Source organism: Poecilia reticulata, chromosome 16 (genome assembly GCF_904066995.2).
Source record: "Poecilia reticulata chromosome 16, P_reticulata-male-v2, whole genome shotgun sequence".
Classification (NCBI taxonomy): Eukaryota; Metazoa; Chordata; class Actinopteri; order Cyprinodontiformes; family Poeciliidae; genus Poecilia; species Poecilia reticulata.
In genome coordinates, this window is record NC_088845.1 from 18,761,324 (window position 1) to 18,786,801 (window position 25,478).

Consider the following 25,478-nt stretch of genomic DNA (forward strand, 5'->3'; position numbering starts at 1 on the left):
ACAGTAAAATTATGTTTTATATGTATTAGATGTTAAATACAACAACAAAAACAACAATGATTCTACTGCTGCTACTACTACTAATTTCCTTGTCTATTTCTAGTTTAATTTTGTCAAACATATTATGTTAAACCAAACTAGCTGAGTGCGGCAAAAACTATTTCAGAATTACAGGACCAGCTGGAGGTTATACTGTGCTGCCACCTGCTGGAGAATTGAACGATTGGCAACCTTTCAGAAATTACAAACGCCAAGATTATAATTAAAAGCCAACCAACCATTCAGGAAATGAACAGAAAAATCTGAATTACAAATCTAGTTTTTTTTCCTCCTTTTTTTTCTAAGAAAAAACAAACAAATACACCACAAATTTAATCAAGAATGTGTGTTATATTTCATTTATTTTTTCTTGATGTACAAAGTAGATATATCGAGATAATTTAGCAAGACAAAGCTTAAGTGTCTCTCCTGTTTAGAGGCTTCATAACCAGACCTGCTCACAGTCATCATCAAAACATGTTCACTTTGCTTCGAATTCTGTTGTATTTCTTCTAGAAGTCTTTATGAAAATAATAAGGGAGCTTTTTCTATCACTCCTGGCTTTGATTCTCAAGGACTATGTACTATAGGAAAAAAAGCCTTTTACGTGAGTCTGCTTGGTTGCAATAGATTAAGAGCAAAGGAGCACATTTTTTGCTTCTCACTTTTTTTTCGTAACGAGTTTGAAGGTTGCTGCAGCACCTGTATCTGTAGCTCAAAGACCTGAATTTCATTACAGAGGAATGCGGCACAGCACAGCTCTCTGAGGTCCACTCGGTTTGACTTAGAGAAAGAACTTAATCTTGTTCATTTATTTCTTTTCATCCACGTTAAATGGTTATTTGTTGGAACCACGAAGACGTCTGTTCATCTTAATGGACTTAGTGCTTTTCCAACATTCAGTGTTGAAAGTAGAAACATTCTATAAGGATTCCTATAGAAGAAAGTGCAGGGATTTTATTTAGGCCTTTAGAGTTGCACCCAGAGCTCTTGCAGAGTTCAGCATGTTACACTCTCGAACTTGAATTTATTTACTTCCGATTTTATCTGACAAAGCAGCACAAAAATATGCACATTTGTGAAGTACAAGAAAAACATTTGTTTTTATTTCTTTCTTTAGAACCCAATAGGGTTCAACTGTGTGTCATTTAACCTCAGTATGAGTACAGATGTTCTTTAGAGCGCTCAGTGATTTATTAAGTAAGGTAATTTTATTTATATAGCACATTTTCAGCAACAAGGCAATTCAAAGTGCTTTATATGAGTTAAAAGGAAATACAAACAAAATAACAAACCAAAGGAAAGAAAAAAAGAGGAAAGAACGTGACCAAACAGCATCATAAAGATCAGACTGTTAAGAAATTAAAAGCAGGATTAGTCCATAAAGCAATGCTTCAAAGCTAGAGCTATGTCTCAGGGCGTGTTCATCCAATCACCCAAATACTGAAAAAAACATGACAGAACTGGAGACAAATTGAAACAAAAAAGGGCACAGAATTATGCTGAGGAGATGAATTTAAAAAAAATTGCAAAGAAGCAGCAAAATACCCAGAGTGAAGCACGGAGGTGGAACCATAATGATGTGGGGATGATTTTGTTTTGCAAGTTATGGATGCACTCCACTCCTACACTGAAACACGACAGGGGGAGCATCTTAATGTGAAACTTATAAGTGGCGATACAAAAATAGACGGACTTGTTAGACTACACAAAAAAAATTTTTTTTTTCAAAGTATCATTAAAAAGTGACATTAGACATGTAGTTTGCCGTCCAGCAGGGCATAAAGTCAATATTATATTATGAAGAAACAAATTAGATCAAAATATTTCTGTGTGTCAACATGATTGAGTCATAGACAAGACCCTTTTTCAAATACAAAAGGCTGTAGTTTTGCAAAGCTTGTTGCTAGGTGATAAAATGTTCACGGTATTTAAAGGCAGTTGTAGAGGACAACTAGTATTGCACTTAGTGCAGCTGCTTTTATCACACATCTAATTTCCAGATGTTGTAATGAAAGTCTGTCTTTTACTATACATATTCAGAATAACCATGTATAATTACTGAAAACAAAGTTTGCAACAAGCATTTAACTCACAAAAACCCCCCAAAAAACATTGTGACTGAGTGAGCTGCTGCCAGTTCAAGTCCATCTGAAAACATTATTTGCTATTAGCTGGAAAGTCAATGTTCATATTCACCCATGAATATGGTTGCAGTTAACCCCATAAAAGTTGTGTCTTTTCCCAGTGACTACATTGTGCCTCAGGTCCACAGCAGCATGTGTGATGGAGTTGCTGAATCTTCGATGTGCCTCTGACTTGCTGAATGAGTTTTGGAGGTCTAGAAGGGTGAGGGTTGTGCCTGTCCTACCTGCAGCCTCACTACCTGAAAAGACAGAACGCCTCGGCAGGAAAGAGACGTTAGGACGAGAGCTTCGCAGCTCGCCCCCTTTTGTCTTATCATCCTCTTTATTTGATAATGCATCGTGTAATTTGGACCCGAGTGGATTTCCGACTCCGAGAGGCTGCTTTTTGATTTGTGGATCTTCTTTTTGCAGCTCCGTTGAGTTTGTCTCTGTCTTCACTTTTGCCTCTCGTTGGAAAGAAGAATCGCCGCTCAGGTTAAATTGTTGTGTGTTTGAGAGGTGAACGGTGGCGCCTTGGCTGCTTTTTGATTCAGATTCTTGCATTAGACTTTCGTCGAATCGAATTTTGCGGTTTTCCCTTTCTCTGACATGATCAACAGCCCTTTCCTGTAAGATCTCCAGGGATGGATCAGTATGCTGCACGTCTATTAAGCCAGTTTCGGACTCTGATTGACTGTGACCCATTTGGCTCAAATCTGTTGCTTTGCTGTAATTAGCCATAAGCTCTTGGGGCTGTTTTTGGTATATGTAAGATGGAGCAGTGCTTTGATTTACATTTGACATTTGGAGACCAGCAAAATTGGGGCTGTCACTCCGTTTTGTCTGCAGTCTTCGTCTACGTCCTGCTTTGGGTTTTGATGGAACAAACACAGGACAGGACGATTCTCTCTGTAAGAAAAAAAAAAGCATCAGCATTTCAGTTCTACACATTACTGACAAAATTGTAAAATGTGGTTTACCAGAGGTGCGGAGTGTGAATTAATCCCATTGAGAGTGCTTATTTTCTCCTTGAAATCATCAGTCTTTAAAGGGTTTGCAGGCCCTGATCCTGCAAACATTTAAATCACTTGGTCATTTGAAGCTTTAGAAAATACTAAAATTCAAATCTGTGTTGATGTACATCCAAATTTCTAATGAAAATCCTTCTGGCTTCTCACCAGTGAAGTCCATCTGGTAAGACGTGATCCAGAGTTCCCTCTCCAGGTTTCTCAGAATGTTGCCTGTGCGCTCTGATAACGACAGATTCCAGGGTCGGAGTTTTGGGTTGGGCAGTATTGTCTTCGGAGGAGCTGGGTAGAAAATCTGTGTCTCCCCTTTTACCGGTTTCGAATGCTGGTGTAAAAATGACGGAGGGTAAGTTTTGACGTCTTTATATTTGCTATTATTATTAAGCAAAAAATATTGCATGTGTTAAATGCTCACATCCAAAAATCCATTTTCCCCTGTCCATGAAACAGCCATTTTCCTGGATTTAACTGGGTTTTCCAAGATTTCGTGTCGATACGGACCTCCTGTGGTCGTAGACAGAGTGGGATGAAATGAACTATCAGTCAACAAAGAGGCACCTGTCTATTCAAAGACTACAGGTGCCTCTATATGAATTTGTCTCATAATTTCACAGTCAGAAGCACACACTAAGAAACACCTGAAGTTTGAGCAAGGTAAATCCTTCTTCAAATCACCTGTATGTGATTTTAACCATTTTATGTGGGACTACATTGGGGTGTCCTAATATAATCCTCACTCGTAAATAGTTTCAAATATTATTATTTTTTTCTTCCAATTTTAATTCCTTGTTTTACATTTTCAGTAGAAAAAACACAGGATTTTAGATATCTTAATTTTTCACTTGATCTGTTTGTTGCAGTTGTGTGATTGTCTTTAAACCATGTCTAAGTTTTCATTAACTTGTCAAGGTTGGTGTTCGACAATGTGAGTAACTTAGTGAGTTTCTACGATTTAATCTTAAATTATAACAAAACTCACAGCTGGACAAAAGGCAAAAGCGAGACAAGGAACTTAGAGTGGATGGAAGAGAAGGAAACCAGCAAAGAAAGAAAAAACCCCCGCCAAAAAACCAGGAGGCTTAAAAACTGAGGAGACTGAAGTGTGACATTGAAACCAGTTGAGTCTTATCGCAGGGATGCAGGGCGGCTAGGGAAGTAGATCAATTAACATCGAGGTAGCTGAACTAATAAGATGAATCCAATTAGGAAAAAGCCAAACACTAAACTCCAGAAAAACATCAATAATAAATGACCCAGGAATGATCAGGGAGAAACTAAAGCACATAAACTTACAGATCATGACAGATACACCCGTGCATGTGTATATATATATATATATATATATATATATTTATATATTTTATATATTTTATTTTATTTATATATATATATATATATATAAATAAAACATTCTTCTGCAGAAAAGAATGAATAACAACAATATCTCACCTATAGTTTTGCTGAGCAAAGTGACGTCAGGAGGCTTGTTTGGAATGAGAGTGTTTATGAAACTCTGTGAAGCCGCTCTGACTCCCCTCTCCGGGTCATCCGGGGAGAGGAACGAGGGGAACATGGCAAACCGAGAAATGTGCGATGAATAAGGATGCTCTTTCAGCGTAGTAGTCTTTATCGTTCTCTCGCTGTGAAAGAATAGATAATCAAGAGTAAATACACAGTTTACCTAGAAAAAGGTGTGAGAATAAGTGTTAAGCTCAAGCATGCCTTTCTAGATAAGATATACTCACAATACATTTATATCAGTTGGTTTTGGGATGCTGGTAAAAAAAACAACAAAAAAAACTTTTTCTGACATTATCAGAAACTCCATTGTATTTATTGAAATTTTATAATCAGTTTGTCCATGACAACTGAATGACAACTCACAGCTGGTCATTGAGGTGAACGTTGCTTTTTCTTCTGAAAGCGCTGGTGTGGCATGCTTGAGTTCTGATGTGTCTGCAGACATAAAACCACAGAGAATCAATACGCCACAGCGGTCAGTGATTCTGTTAGCGTCTTCCCGTGTTGATCGAACATAAACCTACTCAGGTATCGTCCCTCCGTACCCCCAGGCAGGAACTCCACTGAAACCAGAAGACGACTTTGGCTCCATGTGGCAGCTGAAGGGAAGGGTTTTACTCGTAATGATTCAAAGGCATGTGGTTCTGAGCGTTAGAACTGTATGCATTTTGGGACTCAAACCATGTTTTAGAGGAGAACAACAATGGAAGTGCTTTAAGCTCAACAAAAGCATGAAAAATAAGGTGCAGTCATATTCGCTTACCTGGCAGAAAGTTGTACTTCTTAAAGGTTTTTTATTTAATCCTCTGTCTTAGATGTCTTCTGAGTCTTAGAGCTGAGTTAGACTGATCTGGACTAGACCCGACTTCCTCCTCTTTGCTTGTGACCAGAGGTGGGTTTAAATTTCTGTGACCACCTGGAAAGAGAGTGCGACAGTAAACAATAGGCTAAAATCTGGCTGACACCCAATCCATCCACACAAACTGTTACCGCAAATGTCTTCTACGAACTCGAATATCTCACGACGTTTCAGTTTTGAAGAAAGGAAGTAAAATTTGCAGTATAAACTCCACGTTTTTCTTTAGTCACTTTAATTCAGGGATCAGGTTGTGTGGATGCTTCCTACCGAGCTCCTGCTTTTGTAGCAGTGGGCAATCACTGCCCAGGATGTCTGTCTTCTACTCATCAAGTGTGGATGCGATAATATTACATGTTCACAGCTTGGCGCACTCATACAACTAAACATAAGGTGGAATGAAAATGTAGCTGGCTCCAACCAGACACTGACACCGGATCCAAGCTGGTGTTAAGTTTCAGGAGTCACGTTTCAGAGGCAACATGGGAGAGACTGAGGCACCGACCTCCTACGTGGCTTACTGAAAGCCAAAATATAATTAAAAGCCCTGTCAGTAGAAATTACTTTGTTCTCAAAACAGTTTATTATGCTAAACTTCTTGATTTTCTTGGACTGATGTTGAGCTCTGAGCTATTCTGTCAGTCTGTCTGAACTCTCTTTCTTGCTTTTAATATAAAGTAGTTACCGTCGACTCAATTCAGGCATGAATGTTGGTCTGAGAAACCCTAAATTAAAAATAAATAAATAAATAAATTATATTCAGAAAAATGTTGACTTAAATCGGTCAAATTATGGGAATTAAGTAAAAATGCAAACCCTATTTTAGACGTCAACTAAAACAAACCCCTATATCATTTGTGTACCTTTCTATCTACTAAAGTAAAAAAAAAAGAAAAAACATTAATTATGCTGTACCCTAATACTAAGTACTCAACAGTAGGGATATTTTAATACATAAAAAATAGTTTGGTCAATTTGTGTTGGCAGTGTCTTTAATGTATGTGTAGTGGAATGCTTCAATTGTGAGATTTTGTGGAATTTGCACAAAGGAAGAAAGAATCCAGTTTCAGATGACAAAACATGTATTTTAGATCCTCTAAAATGAGCAAAACACCTCTTTCATGTCTTTTCTCATTAAATAATAAAAAACCTGAAAACTCTACTGACACGTAAAATGAATGCAACTCTCTCTCTCTCTTTCTTGACAAGGCACGGACTGCTTTCCAAAGCACCAGAGCTCGTCTTCTTTCTCAGTCTTACAAAACCCATATTCTGCATTCTGCTTTTTAATTGGGATTCTCAGGAGACCTTGTCTAAAGTCTTTGCAACGTGCCCAAGCCCTATCAAGGAGCCCATAAGCTTAAGTCCAGTAACCAATTACCTCGCTCTGCCTGAGCAGAGCCGCTGCTGTTCGGATTACAGTTCACGCTGTGGCTTTACAAATGCTGCAAAGCTTGCAGTGATTTCCCCAATATTAAGTCGTTGTGCAGAAGGAAGCAGGTGTTCACCCCAACAACATTTATAACACAGAGAAATTGAACTTTATCAGACAGCTAACTAAAGTTAACAACAGTTCCAAAGCTGTAAAAAAGTATTTCCCACCCTTACATATCACTTAATTTTGTGATTTGTGTGACATGTTACAGATTTACAGATCTACAATTATGAATAGAAATACAAAAAAGTCATTTTATAGAGATGACTTTCTTAATTTAACAAAAAAAAGTCCTTAGATTATGCGTGTAACATTTGTCATCATTCACTTAATTGACTGAAATAACTTCTTAACATTAATCAACCTGTCAGCTACTTAAAAATGTCTACCTACACCCGTAGCCCCAGATTTGTTGTACCTCTTAAATGCTGGCACTTTGTTAAAAAGCAAATCCATTTGAATGTTAGCACAGAATAAATAGAAAAAGTAAAGGATCCTTCAACTTTTCTTGCAATCAACCCAAAAAACATTCTCTACAACAGACTCCTCATGTGAAATTGGTTTGAACAACAACAACAACAAAATCTCAGAATGATTTTCTTTGTGTGAAAATTATTTCCAAACATTATCCTTTCACTGTTAGGGACGCTGCTGGCATCAAGCCCTAGCTGACTGTCCCTTCCTGCCTTGTCAGTGGACTGCAGGCCTCCTGAAAGCAGTTTTGCAGACGTTTATGATGTTTCTTTTATGCCAGAGAAGGAATGAAAGCACAACGTGTGAACTTGGACCTCAAAGCTCACAGCTCTGAAAAATGTTCTTTGTATTATTATTCATTTTAATTTCATGGTTTTTTTTAAAGGGAAGAAAAAACCCTACTTCCAATATCACAGAGGTACAGAGGATGCGTAGGTGTTCGTATGAATGTGTGTGTGTAGCTCCAAGGTTAAACACTCATTCCTTTTGCTTCTACTAAATATTTGAAAATATATTTTTTTTCCAGGCCAATCAAACCCATGAAAGCAATGTTTTTCAAGCTGCGAGCATCGATGTTCTCATATTTATTTTAAAGTTATGCAGTTACATTACCCAAGGAAGCTAAGCGCCCTTGAGTTATTCAGAGCTGTTCATAAGGCAAAAGAAGACAGTGTACAGCCTCTCTATCTATCTATCTATCTATCTATCTATCTATCTATCTATCTATCTATCTATCTATCTATCTATCTATCTATCTATCTATCTATCTATCTATCTATCTATCTATCTATCTATCTATCTATCTATCTATCTATCTATCTATCTATCTATCTATCTATCTATCTATCTATCTATCTATCTATCTATCTATCTATCTATCTATCTATCTATCTATCTATCTATCTATCTATCTGCCAACAATATTCTTTGTTGTGGTTTTAATTTATTAATAAATTTTTTATCTCCCCAGGTAAAAAATCCAATGAATTTCACATGTATTCACACATGGTTCCCGTTTCTCACATGTGATCAAATATTTTGTCCATGTGTTCGATGTTACATTGTGAGACTGCCTGGAGCGGTCCATCTGCAAACGTGGAAATATGTGATGCACATGTTCCAAATCCACATGTATACATGTGCCTTCTTTAATTCTGAAAGACGTGAACATTTGTGTGCCACGTGCGATACATGGTCTTCATGTGTGATTTTCAAATGTGACATCATGGGATCAGAAATTTGGCATTTGCTTTTGCATGACATGTTTCCAAGATTGTGGTGTAGTGAGCAAAACTGCAGCAGGAGGGATGTTTTTATTTTTATTTCTTGTAAGTCTGCCTATCACAGAACCACAACTTGAAGGGAGATCACATATTTGCCATGGCAAATGCAACAAATCACATCTGAAACATGACAAAGCTCACATTTTCTCGGGTATGTTCCCCGAGAACATACCCGTTTCAATCGTACACACGCAGTTTGATAACATCAAAACTGGTTTCCTGTTGATATATCTTGGAAAGTGTTCTCTCTCTCTTGCTCTAGAAATAGAACCAATCATCAAATTTAGGTTTGAACTTTGAATAGGACATTCTAACAAATAATTATGCTTTTTATGTACGTCCATCAATTTAACTCTGGCTGTATGTGTGAAGTTGGTTATTGATTTCTTGTCAATCTATCTGAAAAATTACAGCCACAGTTTAAGCTCTGTTGCTCTCTCTCTCTGGTGACACACAATGAGGAGAGAGAGACAGAGAGAGAGAGAGAGAGAGAGAGAGAGAGAGAGAGATAGGGAGAGAGAGAGAGAGAGAGCAAAGCGCTGTTCTGCATTTTTTTCAGTTACTAGGAATAATATATAGACGCCGCATTTTTCTACACCTCTGCACACTTACTCCACTGGAATCCACCACAGACGCATCTCAGGCTTTGACTGACAGATGTTTCTCAGCAGTGTCCCAGGTCGGTCTCAGCAAAAAAATGAATGCGTTTGATGACCACTGTTGGTATTTTAGGAGAGAGTTTGGCAGGTTGGATTAGACTATGCTGGGAATGGATGGATGAGTACAGTCTCTTGGCTGTCTCGGTCTCGTTTCTTTTACCCGCTCAAAAACTCCTCTACTTTTGCACGCTTTCTTTCCGCTGTCATCATGACAGCCTTCGACTTCACGGATGTAGAGGCGTTTTTGGACAGCCACCCGGATCTGTTCGAGGAGTATCTGGTCCGGAGAGCCAAATGCGATCAGGTGAGCAGGTGGCTGAAGGAGCACCAGCCGTCCAAAGTGTCCGCATCCGAGGACAGGCGCGCCGCCGCCGCCGCCGCCGCCACGGACCCCCTCTGGCCGAGCAGCGCCGATGGACTCCGGCGCAGGTCGTCTCACATGGAGCTGCGGCGGAACTTCGCCCGCTCCAAAGCCACAACTGCGCACCGCACATACGACGAGCATGTGAGCCTGAGCGAGCACGAGTCTCAGTCGAGCATGAGGCGCCGTGCGCTCCTGCGCAAAGCCAGCTCGCTGCCTCCGACCACCGCGCACATCCTGAGCGCGCTGCTGGAGTCCAGAGTCAACGTCCCCCAGTACGCGTCCAGCGCCATCGACTACAAGTACAGACTCAAAGAGACCAACGAGAGGGAGTTCTTCCTGGAGCTGGTGAAGGACATCTCCAACGAGCTGGACCTGACGAACCTGAGCTATAAAATCCTGATCAACGTGTGCATCCTGGTGGATGCGGACAGGTGCTCGCTCTTTCTCGTGGAGGGACCCGCTCACAAGAGGACGCTGGTGTCAAAGTTCTTCGATGTGCACTCAGGCACCACGGTCAGACCCTCGTCTAGCACTCTGAACTCCAATGAAGTGCAAGTGCCGTGGGGGAAAGGAATCATTGGCTATGTGGCAGAGCATGGAGAGACCGTCAACATCTCTAATGCATACGAGGTAAAGGACAGAAATTATTGTAAAAAAAATCACAACTTTATAATGAATTTGTGTGTTTTTGTTACTATAATCACATAGAAATCATTACTAAAAAATAAAAAATCAGTTCTACTTAGGAGGCCCCCTAGCAGCCCCTGGTCCCTAAGCGGCCACTGAGTTTGCTTATGCCTTGCGCCGACCCTGACAGAAACCCAAACCCCTAATTATTGAAGATCAATGTGCTGTAGTATCAGGCTTGGCAGACTTGATGCACCTTATGCCACATGTCACCACAATGCATAGTATAACAAAGAAAGAGAAAAAAAAGGTATTTTTAAAAAAAAATTGGTACTCATTCATTTTTCCTCAAACCTGAGTAGAAATGTAAACATAAAATATGGCACAAGAGAAACATAAAATTGCGATGTTCACATCTCAACTGGCAAGACAACAACACCCTGACCTCTCATATACAGCATGATTGAGTGTTTTTAAGACAGGATTTAAGTCAAAGTTATTTTGCAACAATGAATAAGCACAAAATACCAATTTCTGTGCAAAGACAGTACAGCCGGAGCACTAAAGATTTACCATGTTGAAACAAGGCAATGGCAGCAGTATGCTGTGGAGATCATTTAGTTTAACCAATTTAAAAACAGGACAACCCTGAAAAAAAAGCAAAAAAAAAAGCAAATGAGAATCTGAGGCAATACCTGATATTCACAGTTGTCTTCATGCACTCTGATGAAGCTTGAACTATTTTGCAAAGACAAAAAAAGTTTCCAGATGAGCAAAGCTGATAGAAACGTAGCAAAGAGCTTGCAGCTGAATAGATGGTTCAACAAGTTTCAACTCGGGTTTGGGTGGAATACAAATGCATATGACACTTTCCATATTTTTATCTATTAAAAATGTGAAATGCATTTAGCACATAAAATCCCACTTAAATACAATAAAATTGTTGTTTGATTAGTTCAAAAGGCATGGACACTTTAGCAAGACATTGCACACCAAGTGCTGCATGAGAATGAAACTCCTCGGAGCAGTTACTTTCTTTTGCAAACAAATCCCCATTAAAGTTTTCATTGAGGAAACGGCAGACAGTTGTAGGAGCTTCTCCCTGGCCAGATCTCGCCTCGCGTGCAGCATCATTATCTCATGGCCCTGGGCTGCTGGACCTGCTGAGGCAACATGATGATGTGGATCCCCCTGCAGAATACTCCTGCATTTGTGCGCCCCCAAATGAAAACATTTGCTTCTTGCAGAGCTGGAGATAAAAATTGTGCAATGTTTGTTTTAAATGAGGGACTGTGTGAGAGCTGATAGATGAGTAATGTTTGTTTGTATAATCTCCCCCCTCCCCCCAACCCCAATTCCAGGACCACCGCTTCAGCGACGAAATTGACAAGTTAACAGGCTACAAGACTCAGACCATCCTCTGCATGGCCATCTGCAACAGTGATGGAGAAGTCATTGGTGTTGTGCAAGCTATTAACAAAAATCCAATGGGCACCCCTTTCACAGAGGACGATGAAAAGGTGAAGCTCTATTGTGCTGGAGAAAAAAAAATGCGGAGGCAATTTGTCATTTGTAATATCCCTTTTGTGGTTTGTGCTACTAAGTGCGTTTTAGAGAGAGTGAATGTGCAACTGAAGTGTTTGTACTCTAAATCGTCTTAATGGCTTCAGAGAGGAGCAAACTGTTCCCTGTGAAGCAAAATACCAGGAAAAATAAGAGAAAAGGTCAACCTTTTACTCAAGCGTGAAGCGATAAATGTGTTCAGTAGCGCAATAAACACACACATTCAGGAGACATAGTTTCTGTTTTAGTATTCTGAATTGTTCCCTTAGCAATTAAGATAAAATTGGTTTGTAGAAAACGAATGTGTTATATCTTTTTACAACTCACACGTTTTTTTTTTCCCTCAGTCCTTCCAGTTTGCTGGTTAGCAATTATCAATGTTTACCTTGATTTTTTTTTCTTTTTTAAGTTTCCTGTTATTTCAGCTTAAGCCCATAGTATACTTGTTTTATAAAACAGCTGAAAAAGTCAATAAGAAAATTAATACCAGATAAAGAAATGCTGAAACACTTAATGTGTCCTCTAGGTGGCAGAATAAAGTTTTCTGCAATCAAATTGCTCAACTTTAGACTCAAATTATAATTTTTCTTGTCATTTAGGATTTTATAAAAATAGTACTTTTAAATGTGAATATTAAAGATTACCACAATTAATTCTCATAATCAACTTTTATTGACAAAAAAAGTAGGGAAGCAGTCTCAACCTGCCGGCGCATGAAGACATTGAAGGGTTAAAGACTCTAAATCAATACTTCATTATCAGGGACTCTATTTGTGCCAAGATAAAGCTGACGCCATCCCGGCTTTCCACCGACGCCACCTCATACTTGTTCTGCTCCTCTCAACCAGTTTGATGCCCTGTAAATTATCACAGAAATGAGGCATAAATGTCTTTCACTACTTTGTCCTGCTCCTTTTTCTTAGGTGTTGCAGATGTATCTGCCATTCTGTGGAATATCGATTTCCAATGCGAAGCTGTTTTCAGAGTCTCGCAAGGAGTACGAACGGAGCAGGGTGAGACGTTTGAAGGTGTTAGATTGTCAGAGCCTGCCCGATCTTTCTGCGGGGAGTAAAGAGCTGCATGGGGTTGCTGTTGCCACAGGCCTTGTTGGAGGTGGTCAACGACCTGTTTGAGGAGCAGACTGACCTGGAGAAGATCGTCAGGAAGATCATGCAGAGAGCGCTGACGCTGCTGCAGTGCGAACGCTGCTCGGTACTTCTCCTAGAGGATATCGACTCACCCGTGAGACTCCCGTCTAGTGGATTCTGCTGATTCTTCTTACCTCTCCTAGATTCTCTCCCCTCTGATATTTATTTTAACTTCTAAAGTAAATTATGTAAGACGCTTCGTAACTTTGTTCCCAAGCAGATGTGCACTGATTCGTACTTTCTCTGTAGGTGGTGAAGTTCTCCAAGACATTTGAACTGATGTCTCCTTTGTGCAACATGGACAGAGACATCAGGTGAACGAGCAGGGATGCATAGCGAGCACGGCTAATTGAAGTACTCATACTCCTTGAATATCCCCCAAATTATGAACATTTTTAAAATATAATCATAAAATTTTGTGTATTCTATAGGAATTTTGGGTACTAAAGCAATTGCTTGCATTTGCATTCAGCTCCTTTTCCTCTGATATGCCTAAAGAAAATCCACTGCAATCAATGGTGTTCAGAAAACCTCAGCGTTATTAGCACCAGGCTCTGACCAGCTGAGCTAACCTACTGTACATAATGAGTTTTCATCGATTTAAGAAGCACATGATCTTACCCCAATGAAAATTTGAGAAAAGTGCTCATATTCTACCATTTTTCAAAATCAATATGCACAATGGTTTAATTTAAAGCCTTCTACTATTTTGAAGTGATGATTTTCTGAAAGCCTTTATGTTTCAATTGGCCCCATGAAGTTAACTAATTTGTAAATAGGGACAACCCATAAAAATCACAACTTTAAATAGTCACGGTCGTACTTCCTTCTTTTTTCTCTTAATTCACCAAATCAGCATGGAGAAGTTATCCTGCTCTGACTGGCTCATCAACAACAGCATCGCTGAGCTGGTGGCTTCCACAGGGCTGCCTGTTAACATCAGCGACGTTTGTCAGGATCCACGCTTTGACGCCGAGGTTTGGACAAAGTTGTGCATTGTCAACACCTCCAGTTGGACACTTCTGTTTAAAACCCATTAAAAATGTGGAGCCATATTTGAATCAACTTGAAAAGGATTCTGAAATTATTCTGTTTTCTACCTTTCAAGGCAGATCAGGCATCGGGTTTTCACATCAGGTCTGTGTTATGCGTCCCGATCTGGAACAGAACTCACCAGATAATCGGTAGGTTGAACGAGACTTTTTATGTTTTTTGAAAACTCTGCTTTTGCTGCTCTTAAGGATGGATGTGTACTTTGCTAAGGTGTTGCACAAATCCTGAACCGCCTGGACAGGAAGACATTTAATGATGCAGATCAGAGACTGTTTGAGGTCAGTTTAAGCACTAATACTCAAGTCTTTTGTTTGTGTGTTACTTATATTGCTTAAGGTATTATTAAATTTCTCTCTTTTTTTGCAGGCATTTGTGATATTCTGTGGACTTGGAATCAACAATACTATGATGTACAATCAAGTTAAGAAGACATGGGCCAAGCAGTCTGTAGCATTGGATGTGAGCAAATTAATTGATTTAGTCTTTTTTTTTTTCTTTCACTCCCCATAATACAACTACAAATCCTGCTCCATGAAATATTGCCTTCTTACTGCCTGCTTTTGTTTCCGTTTTGGGGTTGCTTTATGAGACCTTTTAGCCTGTTTAATGTCAGACAGATTCTATGTTTGATTCTACAGGTATGATGACCATTTCTTCCATCGGCTAAGTGACATTGAAAAAAAAAAAAAAGGTTATCACAGGTATTCATGTCTTTATGTAACCCGAGTAATCCTTGTCTAACTTTGAAATTTATTTAATCTGAGATAGTAAGTGACAAAAAGCAAAATCATCTTGTTTAAACCTTTACTTTACAGCTAGTTTACCTTGTTACATACTCTTCAAATTTCCTAAATGTATTTTTCTTTTATTTAGTATGGTACTAAATAAGTATGGTACTAAATAAGTATGGTACGGAGGCGGTTAACATTTATTTGCATCTCTCAGCCGGTTCTGCTCCATTGTCCAGTATCTAACCTGAGCAGTCACATTATCCTCAGAAAAACATGGTTCTCTTTCTTTTCAATAAATATTTCAGCTGCTCTCAATAATTCACAATAAATACATCACCCTCTCTGGTATCAAAGACAACACACTGCCGGATCAGCCTCACTTATTCACTGCCATCTCTTTAATTACCAGGTGGAGGCATTTTACAAGTTAGTTCACAAAAGAATGTGACAAAAATTGAAATGCGCCGATCTGATCCGGTCGTAAGGAGATAAGTAGGGCAGGCGGAAGATTAGTGGAAAAATATTTCCTGTAATCTTGTGTTGATGAAAACAGTTGGGTGGTATTAGAATTTGAATCAGTCTTCTGTAACACCCGTCTTTGTGAAATGTCTGGGTTTTTTTCAGATGTTGTCTTACCATGCTACCTGCTCCAAGGTGGAAGTTGACAGACTGAAGGTAATACATAAACTAAATCCTTTTCAATGAATTTATAAATTCAATACGAGTAGTGAGAGCATAAAACCTGCCAGTCACCGTGGGTTAAAATTCTAATTAAAATGATGTGTGCTGTTCTGTGGAAACGTTTGACTGACAGCTCCGTCCTTTGTCCTCTGAAGGCTGCAAAGATTCCCCTGAGCAGTGAGCTGGGCATTGATGAGTTCCACTTCAACGATTTTTCACTGGACAATGACGCGATGATCACGGCGTCGCTCAGGATGTTTCTGGAACTCGGTGTGGTTCAAAAGTTTAAAATTGACTATGAAGTGAGAGGGCATTCCCTGCAAGGCGTTTCTTTTTCCGTGTATTTCGTGTTTTGAAGTACACGAAGGTGTGAAATCCTTGTTTCTCTCTCTTATAGGTTTTGTGTCGCTGGCTGCTCACAGTGAGGAAGAACTATCGAACTGTGGCGTATCACAACTGGAGGCACGCTTTCAACGTGTCGCAGTGCATGTTTGTCATGATCACAGTAAGTTTTTAGACAAAATGGTTTCAGCTTTTTAAAAGACGTTATAAAATTCCAACATGCTAGTATAACCAAGACTGATTAAACTGAATAGTTCTGAAACTTCACTCGCAGTCAATGACTTGTATGCAGACCGCCACTTTCCAGGATGTGCTGTCAGATGCAGAGATTCTGGCCCTGATGGTCGGCTGCTTGTGCCACGACTTGGACCATCGAGGCACCAACAATGCATTTCAAGCCAAGTGAGTTACATAAACCCCTTCACGGTTATGAGCGCATTCCTTACGAGTGACTGAACCACTGATCCGTTGTTCCTCCAGGACCGGTTCTGCTCTGGCATTGCTCTATGGCACGTCAGCAACCCTGGAGCATCACCACTTCAACCACGCTGTCATGATCCTGCAGAGTGAGGTCAGACAGAATATATTGATTAGATCCCTCACTGGGATCTTTAGACACAGTTGACATTTTAGGTATGTTAAGCAGTTGTAAAGCAAATCACATACTGGCCGCCTCTCTCTTTCTGTACAATTCTGTCCGTTTCATACAAAGATATGCGAGTGTAACATTTTGATCAAACATAAATTCCCACCATAAGGGTTGACTATTGCAGCTTTGATCTCCACAGAGCTCTGACATGAAGACCGACTGCATAAAAGCTTCCTGAGCAGAAAAGACAACCATCCTTTCATTGCAGACATTGTGCTATATTTTTCCCTTGTACAGTGTGGAACAAAAATATTTGAATATCGCATTTTGAGTCAGAGCTTGTATATTCATTTATGCACATCGCAGTCTACCTGCTTGTATATCGTGTAAAAGTTGGTGTCCAGGCTGTAAAATAATAATAATAAAAAAGCAAATGATAATACATTCAAATGCCAGTTTGGAAAATGAAACTGATTTATTTTAGACTAAAATGAATAGTGTCAGCAAAATTATGCGACCTAATTTTGAAAGACAAGCAGAAAGAGATGCAACGGAAACATCCTGTCGACTGCAGTTTATGAAATAAGGTTTTTTTATGAGTGACTGAAAGTCTTAAACCATTTTCATAAAACGTCCAGGCCACAACCAAGGAGAAGAAACCTTTATACAGTGATTTGCAAAACAAAAATCACACTCCCCAAGCAATGCTTATTTTGCTAAATAGCATCAACAAAACGCTAATGCATTTAGTGGGATTTTATGTGATAGACCAACAGTGGTGTTGCTTTACCACTGTGTTAATTTTCCTGATGAAAAAAGAAAAAATGATTACAGTTTTTATCTTTTTCCAGGATAAACACTATATTACAACCAAATAAAAACTGATACAAAGCAACTGCAATTAAGATAAAAACTGATGTAGTAGCAGCATGCACATAAATACTGATCAATGGTGATAAATGTCGAAATTTATCAACATTTATCGATAAATAAGCCAAGTTAATTCCCACACCATTTTTGTGTGGGAATTACATTTTCTTGCACTTGAATTTCTACCTGCCTTGAGCCAAAGCATAGTGTTGTAAAAACAACACTATGACAACAACACAAACTAAATATTTCAGATTGTGCGAGGTGGAACAGCTTGGATATCTTGCAGTTGGACAGATGTAGTGATAGCTAACAGTTTTCTCATGAGCTGTATTACAGTATTCCTATGAAAGTTCCTGCCATAAATATAAGGAAAAAAAAGATATCATTATAAGAAATGTTTCTCTCTTTGAATGAATTAATCAGTTTAACAGATAAATATGCAAATCCTCTGATGCTTGACAACTAAAAGTCTTAATATATCTGTCTAGCTGGATAAAATGAAGGAACTGTAATAAGTAAACACATAACTTACATGCAGATACAAAGGGATATATGTCTGGGGTCTGGTAGATATGCAAAAGGCAGGGAACCATGAGGTGACAAGAGAATCCAGCAGTGATAGAAAAAAAATACTGGGGTGCTTGATGAGTAATAAGTGACAGGTGGCTGATGAGGACAGGGTGCAGCTGTGAGAGGAGACAGACCAGGCAGGCTGAGGGAAAGCTTAATATGATGTTTGCAAGAGGTACAGCGAACATTGCTTATAGGCGCCGCCATGTTGAAATCCCAACTTCTTACCTGGAATGCTGCTACCTCAAGTCTGACTTGAAACCCAGCAGTGAGTTTCAGCTTGCAAGGAAACTGGAACGCTGGAAGGTGAGGAGAATGTAAACAGTAATCTTGGAAAATTGTAAAACAACAAGAATAAACTAAATACAAAGGAATCAACTGATATATAGTGAGATCTAAGTTGGAAACAAATCAACAAGGAAAAATGCAAACAGGAAAAAACAAAAAAAATCCCAACACCCCAAGATCATGACAATGTCGCAAAGAAAAGCAATTATATTCTCTTGCTGTGTCTCTGGCTATTTATCAGAAATGTATTGAGACAACTAGGCGCTGCTGAAAGTCCCTCTTGCACAGTTTCTCCTAAGGAACAGCGTTGTACACAAACTGCTGACAGGCAACACCAGTAACCACTGCGCCTTGTCTCAGGGGTGGATCAGTTTGATCACCAGCTGTATCCTGCATCGATCTATTTCAGCCATGGACAGAGAAAGCCCATGCGCATTGCTAATTAAATTGCAAATTGGGGCTTCAATTGACAGTGAGCAATGACTTTACCGATGCTCCAAATTTAACGGGGAATATTTTTTGCCGGTTGTACAAATCCACCGCTGCTTGCAACTGTGTTTTATTTTGCAGGGACACAACATCTTTGCCAACCTCAGCTCTAAAGAATACAGCAACATGATGCAACTATTGAAACAGGCCATTCTCTCCACAGACCTTACTTTGCACTTTGAGTAAGTGGCCTTCTCTGAGCTGATTCTGTTTACAGCTAGATTTAAATATTTTTGGACAGATTGCATGTGTTTTTATTACTTAACACTGTCTTATAAAGCACACTGTTTTATTGTTTAAATTATATCCATATTTCTTGTATCTCTCACTATTTGCTGCATGATTTGTCCCTCTTATGACTGTCTCTTTCATTTAAAAAGGCGCAGAACCAAGTTCTTTGAGCATGTTTTGTCGGGAGAATTCAGCTGGGCAGTGGAAGAACACAGAGAAGTTCTCAGGTTTGTAATAAATTTGTAATAAATAAAGATACTAAAGCTGTAAAGAACAAAACTGAGATAAAAATGTCTTTTGTCTCTGATCCCTGCCTAATCAACAGATCCATGCTGATGACTGCATGTGATTTGGGTGCTGTCACTCGTCCTTGGGAGGTATCAAAGCAGGTTTGAGTCGCCTGTGCATGCTGGGATTTATTATTTCCTAATTGTGAACTGGACAAAAAAAAATGCAATCATGTTTTTTTTAGTTTATGTATGTATTTTTAAAAAGAGTTCTCATGAGAGACGTGTGCTATAAGGGTGAGGTAAATTTAAGCTGTCGACAAAATCCATACTGAGCAGAGGCAATTAAAAGAAATAAATAATTTTTATTTCTTTACCTTTTCTTCCAAATCCTGGGGAAAAGTATGCAAGGTTCCTGAAACTTCTTAATGAACTCTCATTAGGTTAGTTTAGTTTGCCGGGATGGTACCACAGCCCGGTTGTTTCTCTAATCCACTTAGCGTGCTAATCTGCTTGGTCAGACGTGAAGAAGTGTTGGATTTACTGGTGAATCCTAAATAAGCTTCCAGCCTGGTCCTTGTTTATACCTCCTGTTTGACACTGATTTAACCTAACAACAAAGTCCAAAAATAGGACAAAATAAAAAAAAGTGATGTGTGTATACATGAAAAAAACACTGTAAAAAGAGACCATTAAAGCCAATTTCAGAAATCAAAGAACAATATTCACAACAAAGTTAAACGTTTGATGCATAAATCTAAAGATCTAATCTTGATTCTTCCAAACACGAAGCTCGATGAATCCTTATTTAACTTCTTTAATGAACATCCTCTCAGTTTGTGTTCATGTAAAAACTTGTGAAGTCACACTGATACACCAGCGGTTTTAAGTTGATATTATGCTGTGTTGGTTCCTGTATTATTCCTGGAAATCCTGGTTGATTTCTTTTCAACTAAAAAAATTGCAGTTTGCATCAGATGACAACTTGATTCTAGCACGGATTTTTGGAGAAGCCCCAACATAAACTCTGTTAAAATGCATCAACTATGGCAAAAAGAGGCATGCACCAGGAAATGAACCAGTTTAAATTAGCTCTACTAAATAGAGTGATCATAAATTCAACCAGAATTATGCCTGAAGCTTATTGCTGCATATGGCCCACCAAAAATCAATTATGGTGTTTGGAATATTTTTAAGTCTTTCTGTATAATGTTGCCCCTGCAGTGGGTTAGAAACACCCAAATGAATTTAATGCTACCAGTAGAAAGTCACTGGATTAGGGTTATGGCATGAGGAGAAACATGGTTCATAAACTTGTGACCACAACTATTCATGTGAGGAATGTATTTAAAACAGTTTGCATCTCAATATTACTATTTCTTATACATAGTAAGTTAAGAAACACTATATGGCTTTCTTTCTTTTTTTGAGAATTAGCAAAAATACATTTGAAAAATGTATCAGATACAATATTTTATAGCAGGATTAAAGTCCAATTATGTCTAAGGAATGTTTTGGTGTATAAATGCCTTTTATGAGCAGATTTTTGTTCAAATCTGTAGTCTAAGAGGTCCAAGGTCTTATATGTTTTGTTAAATATTAAATTCAGCGTTGCTTTCAGAAATATCTTGTTGGTGGAATATATCGCAGCTTAGACGTGAGCCAGACTTTTGGATCAGTTGTTGTGTCTTAATTTCTTTCCTAAGAGTAGCACAACAACGTGCAACAGCAAAGACCAAACAGCGACAAAAGAGATGAATCATTTAAATACACACCCTTCAGTATTCTTAAATCCTTAAATGCTGCATAATGCATGAGTAAAATAATGATTGTTTCCACTGGTGTCTGCAGGTTGCCGAGTTGGTAACGAGCGAGTTCTTTGAACAAGGCGACAGGGAGCGGTCGGAGCTAAAGCTAACACCAGCAGTGAGTGTGAAACATTTCAAAGTCTTTCCTGTCACTCTGATGTTCCGAGTTAAAAATATTCAGGAGAAAATGGTTCTGGTGAGAGTTCTGGTTGTGGGTGACAGAGAGTTGTTGCTCCCCTGCAGGCCATTTTTGACCGTAATCGCAAAGACGAACTGCCTGCCTTACAGCTCGAATGGATTGATGGGATCTGTAGGCCACTTTATCAGGTAGGTCGGCCACAACTAAAGCTACACCTGGAGAGGGATTTAATATTTATACCGTATAAATATTAAGTATTACATTGGCTTTTCATAAGGTTAACCGACACAAAGTAGTGGATAATGGTGAAGTGTTTTTCTTATTTATTTATTTATTTATTTATTTATTTATTTATTTATTTATTTATTTAAATAAAATTATTGTGTATTCAGCTCTTCTGAGCCAATTCATGTTAGAACCACCATTCAGTGCAGTTATAGCTCAATTCACTCAGGGTTGGTCTCTACCAGCTTTGCATATCCAGAAACCGAAAGCTTCAACCAGATATGATGGGGCAGCATCTGGACACAGAAATGTTCAAGTTTCAGGTGGTCTGGACTTTGGCTAGGCCACTGCAACACATAACCACACTTTGATCTAAAATTTTAAATTGTATCTTTTTCTCTGTGTTTTGGTGGATGGGTCTTTGGCTGTTTCTACGCATTTTTTCTAGGTTTGTCTTTTCAGATTTTTATTTGCAATGAATCGTTAAAACCATGAATCCCTTTCCTTCCCTGTTCACACTTCTACATTATGTTTCTCTGCACATCATGAAATCCCAATAAAAAACATTGAAATTTTTCATTTTGAAGCTCAAGACATTTACGTCCAATTAAAACAATGGTGGCTTCATTTTAAAATGTAAGTGCATGAATAAAAGCGCATGCAAATCTGTAGATAACCTCTACTGTTTGGTGTGTCTCTCAGGCGCTGCTTAAGCTGAACAGGAAGTTAAAGCCGATGGTGGATGGAATAAATGGGAACAGAGAGAAGTGGCAGGAACTCTGCTTATCCGATCAACAGACAAGAGGAGGCTCGGTCTCCAGCCAGAATACTGACCCGGGACAGAATACTGAGTTCAGTGACGACGCAGAAACCAGCGATTTTCTAGAGAAAGCAGAGAAAACTGCCCAGATTAAAGATGCAGAATTTGGGTCAAAATCTGATTGCCGAGAGGTTTTGAGGTGCAGAGCAAACAAAGAGACCTGTCATGACACAGCAAACAACAAAACAGTCCCTGGAAAGAAGTAAAGCAGGGAGGTTGATGTAATAAATAACTTGAAATTTTCTGCTATCTTCTAACACAAGCACCCCCCTGAACTGATAGGGTGAAATAAAATGCAGAGTTCATCAGCGGAGCCTGCTGCAGCGTCACTGTGTTAACCTCAGGAACAATGGGACAAACCCCATTTGATCATAAGTCTATTTAAAGGGCAGTGTTTGTACAAAAGAAGGGATTTTATCACTTCGCTAAGAAGAGTCTTGAAGTTGTATGATTTGTAAAAACTCTCTCCTGATCAAAACCCTTTGGGGATGCCTTTAAAACCATCAAAAGAAATCACTGTGAATTGTCACACAAAGCAAACTGCACACCAATCTGCATCCCTGGTAAAGAGGTTTTAAAAGACATGGAAATTTCACTGCAGCAGCATAAATTAACACAGGAAGTTAAGGAAAAATACAGTATTAACTACAAAACTCCCATGTTCAATTTTAATCATTTCAATTTAATCTGATTTAATTTTGTACCATCAAATGTACCACAATGATTTTTTTGCCCTATGCTGTCAACACTACAGTCTCATCGCGAGTCCCCGGTCTTTTCTGATGCGTCTTCTCTTCTTCTCACCCCACAATGTTACCTCTTAGATGTTGATTTGGTCATATGGTTTGTATATTTATTCTGCTAAAAGATGCAGTGATGGCCCATTTTCAGTTTATTGTTAAAGGCAACTGGATGCTTTCTTAAAACGCCCTGGGCTTTAATAAATGGATCATGCCAGGCATGCTAGCAAGGTTTCCAGGGAGTTTGGAAGAGGAACATACCACATTGTTGTCAATGCAGCACGATACCACTGTATGATTAATGAAATGACCCAAAAGGATGACTTTGATTTGATTCTTTTTATGAATCTTTACCAGGGTATGTCAGCAAGTGTGCAGGGCTCTGTAAATCCTGTCATAAATGTATACTGAGCCATGATCATGCTCATGAATGTCATAGCTGGGCTGTAATGCTTTAGTTAAAAAAAATATTTGCCTGCATGATCTTACAGTGTTGTTCTTTGACAGCCGGCTGGTTCACAGAGTTGCATGTGATCATTCTTGCCTTTCAGCATAAATTCTCTGTAGATCAGTGAATCAAAATTGCATTGACTGCTTGTGCGTCACCTTTAAATTTTCCTCAAAACATCAAGACAGGAAAATTCAAATGACTCCGAGAGGCATTTTAAGATTGTACAAAATATATGAAATAATTTATTTGGAGCAAATGATACTTTCTGTGTTTGATTTCAGTTCAATATTTAAACTGCTGCTGTTTTCTTGTTGACTTTCCGAGTCTCACTCTGACACTTACCGTCAGAAGATTTCTGTGACGCTTAAGTAAAATAATTGTTTTATTTGTATGTAGAGTATATCTTTGTTTGCGAATGCATGCCGGTTATGTTGTTACTGCATGTTCGATGTTGACGACGGTCATCTTGATGCCTTTGATTGCCACAAGAGATTTGCTTTGCATGCAGTCATGCTGGTACTATTCTGTGTTCTGGTATCTTATAGTGTTGCTGCTCTGTTGTTGTTGGTAAGAACAGCCTGAAATGTCTACTTTGAGCTGCAACCTTTATCCAAATTATAAACTGGTGAGTTTTCATACGCTCCATGGACTCTATATTTATAACAACCCCTTTAAAAATAGCTTCCTAAACAGGACAAGGATGTGATTTATGTAAGAGAAGAGGAAATCTGAATGACTGACATGCCTTTGATTTGGAAACTGATGGATGGGGCTAAAGAAGGAAAGCCAAGATGTGATAATTGATTTTATTTTTTGTATAAAACAGGTCTCAGTAGAGTTTACGTTCAAAACTGTGACAATTATGCTGATACACACAGCAATCTGAATCAGGGCTTGAAATGAAACTCATGTAATTCTCAAAATCTAAAGGTGGGATGTGCCTTGAAGTGTAACACCAATCATGTCCACAAGTGGTTGGCAATTTATTTATTTATTTTATAAACAATGTCATTTAAAATGGATTGAGTTATTTAATGCCAAAGTAAATAAATTTTTCTTTGAGTTTAGTTGTTATGTTAACCAAGTTCACTCCTACTTATGAGTAAGCTAGTGGGCCAAATGGCTATTTAAAAAATAAAGAGACTGCAGATCTGGAAGGTTGTGTTGAGGTGATGACCAGATTAACATCAGGAAGTTAATTTACCTTAAAAGTAAGTCATGACTGTTGCCATTATTTCTGGCATTTGCAATGTATCTTCCACGTACAACTTTCCTGAGAATTTGACTTAATTAGGTTTTAGTTAACTGTACTATGTTTGTACTGTTAATAATTTGGTATATTGGACTGCTGATGACTGAGCTGATGCATTATCCAGTATTTTATGTAAGTAAATGCTTATTTTCTTAAGGTTTCTCTTTGTTATGCTCTTTATTTACAATTTATATCACGGATGATGCCTTCAGCAGTTCCTTTTCATTCCCCCCTTGTCTTAAGTAACAACTAAATACTGACATGATTAAAATTTCTGCCACACATAACGTTTTCCATGTTGACCAAAGAGATAGTACACAAGTAGTCTCTATTTACAGATGCTATTTAAGGTACCACTTTGCATCCTTTTCCATCTGCATCGTCGAAGCTCAATAAAACATGGTGCAGCTTGTGGCTGCAATATAATAATGTAACAAATTTCAATGAGTGTTAATACTTCTGCAAGTCACTGTATCAGATCCTGTTTGCATTTCTGAGGGTCTGTCTCTGCATTTGCATCATCAGCTTTGAACTGAACAGAGAGCATTAGCTCTGTGTTTTATACTGTGTCTTTACAGAGAGCACGCATAAAAAGGTTAATTAGCACTTTGGAAAACAGCTCATTAAGTGAAATGGGTTTGTCAGAAAGTAAAAAAAAAGTCATTCTTTTGATAGATTCATCTACGTAGCATCATAGCAACCACGCAGGCGGCATATTGTGCTGAGACCCTTTACATATTCATGCAGTCTCTTTTCGAGCCCGTTCTTCATCTGTGGATACTGTTTGATGTTGGTTTTAATAAGACGGTGAGGTGAGGCAACAGCAGCAGTGAAAATGTGCGAAGC

The 25,478-nt window shown here is 38.7% G+C and overlaps 2 protein-coding genes across 4 annotated transcripts; one reads left to right on the top strand and one right to left on the bottom strand.

The window, feature by feature from the left end:
• Positions 1–267: 267 nt before the first annotated feature.
• spmip4 (sperm microtubule inner protein 4) lies at positions 268–9,461 on the bottom strand. Its single transcript, XM_008432513.3, has 10 exons — positions 9,375–9,461; positions 5,478–5,630; positions 5,239–5,313; positions 5,078–5,149; positions 4,939–4,968; positions 4,643–4,833; positions 3,609–3,697; positions 3,344–3,518; positions 3,146–3,234; positions 268–3,074 (listed from the first exon to the last, which is right to left on the bottom strand). Exons 3-10 carry the CDS (start codon positions 5,304–5,306, stop codon positions 2,235–2,237), a joined length of 1,554 nt encoding a protein of 517 aa, XP_008430735.1. The 5' UTR covers positions 5,307–5,313; positions 5,478–5,630; positions 9,375–9,461; the 3' UTR covers positions 268–2,234.
• pde11al (phosphodiesterase 11a, like) lies at positions 9,210–24,792 on the top strand. 3 transcript variants are annotated; one of them, XM_008432511.3, is made up of 20 exons: positions 9,210–10,415; positions 11,774–11,932; positions 12,899–12,988; positions 13,077–13,217; positions 13,373–13,437; positions 13,980–14,100; positions 14,232–14,307; positions 14,387–14,454; positions 14,543–14,635; positions 15,532–15,582; positions 15,744–15,890; positions 15,986–16,093; positions 16,205–16,332; positions 16,411–16,501; positions 18,821–18,921; positions 19,120–19,197; positions 19,296–19,347; positions 21,049–21,123; positions 21,249–21,332; positions 22,072–24,792. In XM_008432511.3, the coding sequence occupies exons 1-20, from the start codon at positions 9,540–9,542 to the stop codon at positions 22,393–22,395; spliced, it is 2,928 nt and encodes a 975-aa protein (XP_008430733.1). In that variant the 5' UTR covers positions 9,210–9,539; the 3' UTR covers positions 22,396–24,792. The 3 variants fall into 3 exon arrangements, with proteins under 3 accessions (XP_008430733.1, XP_008430732.1, XP_008430734.1); XM_008432510.3 differs by having other exon boundaries at positions 9,213–10,415; positions 19,296–19,359; XM_008432512.3 differs by having other exon boundaries at positions 9,214–10,415; positions 16,223–16,332; positions 19,296–19,359.
• Positions 24,793–25,478: the final 686 nt, after the last annotated feature.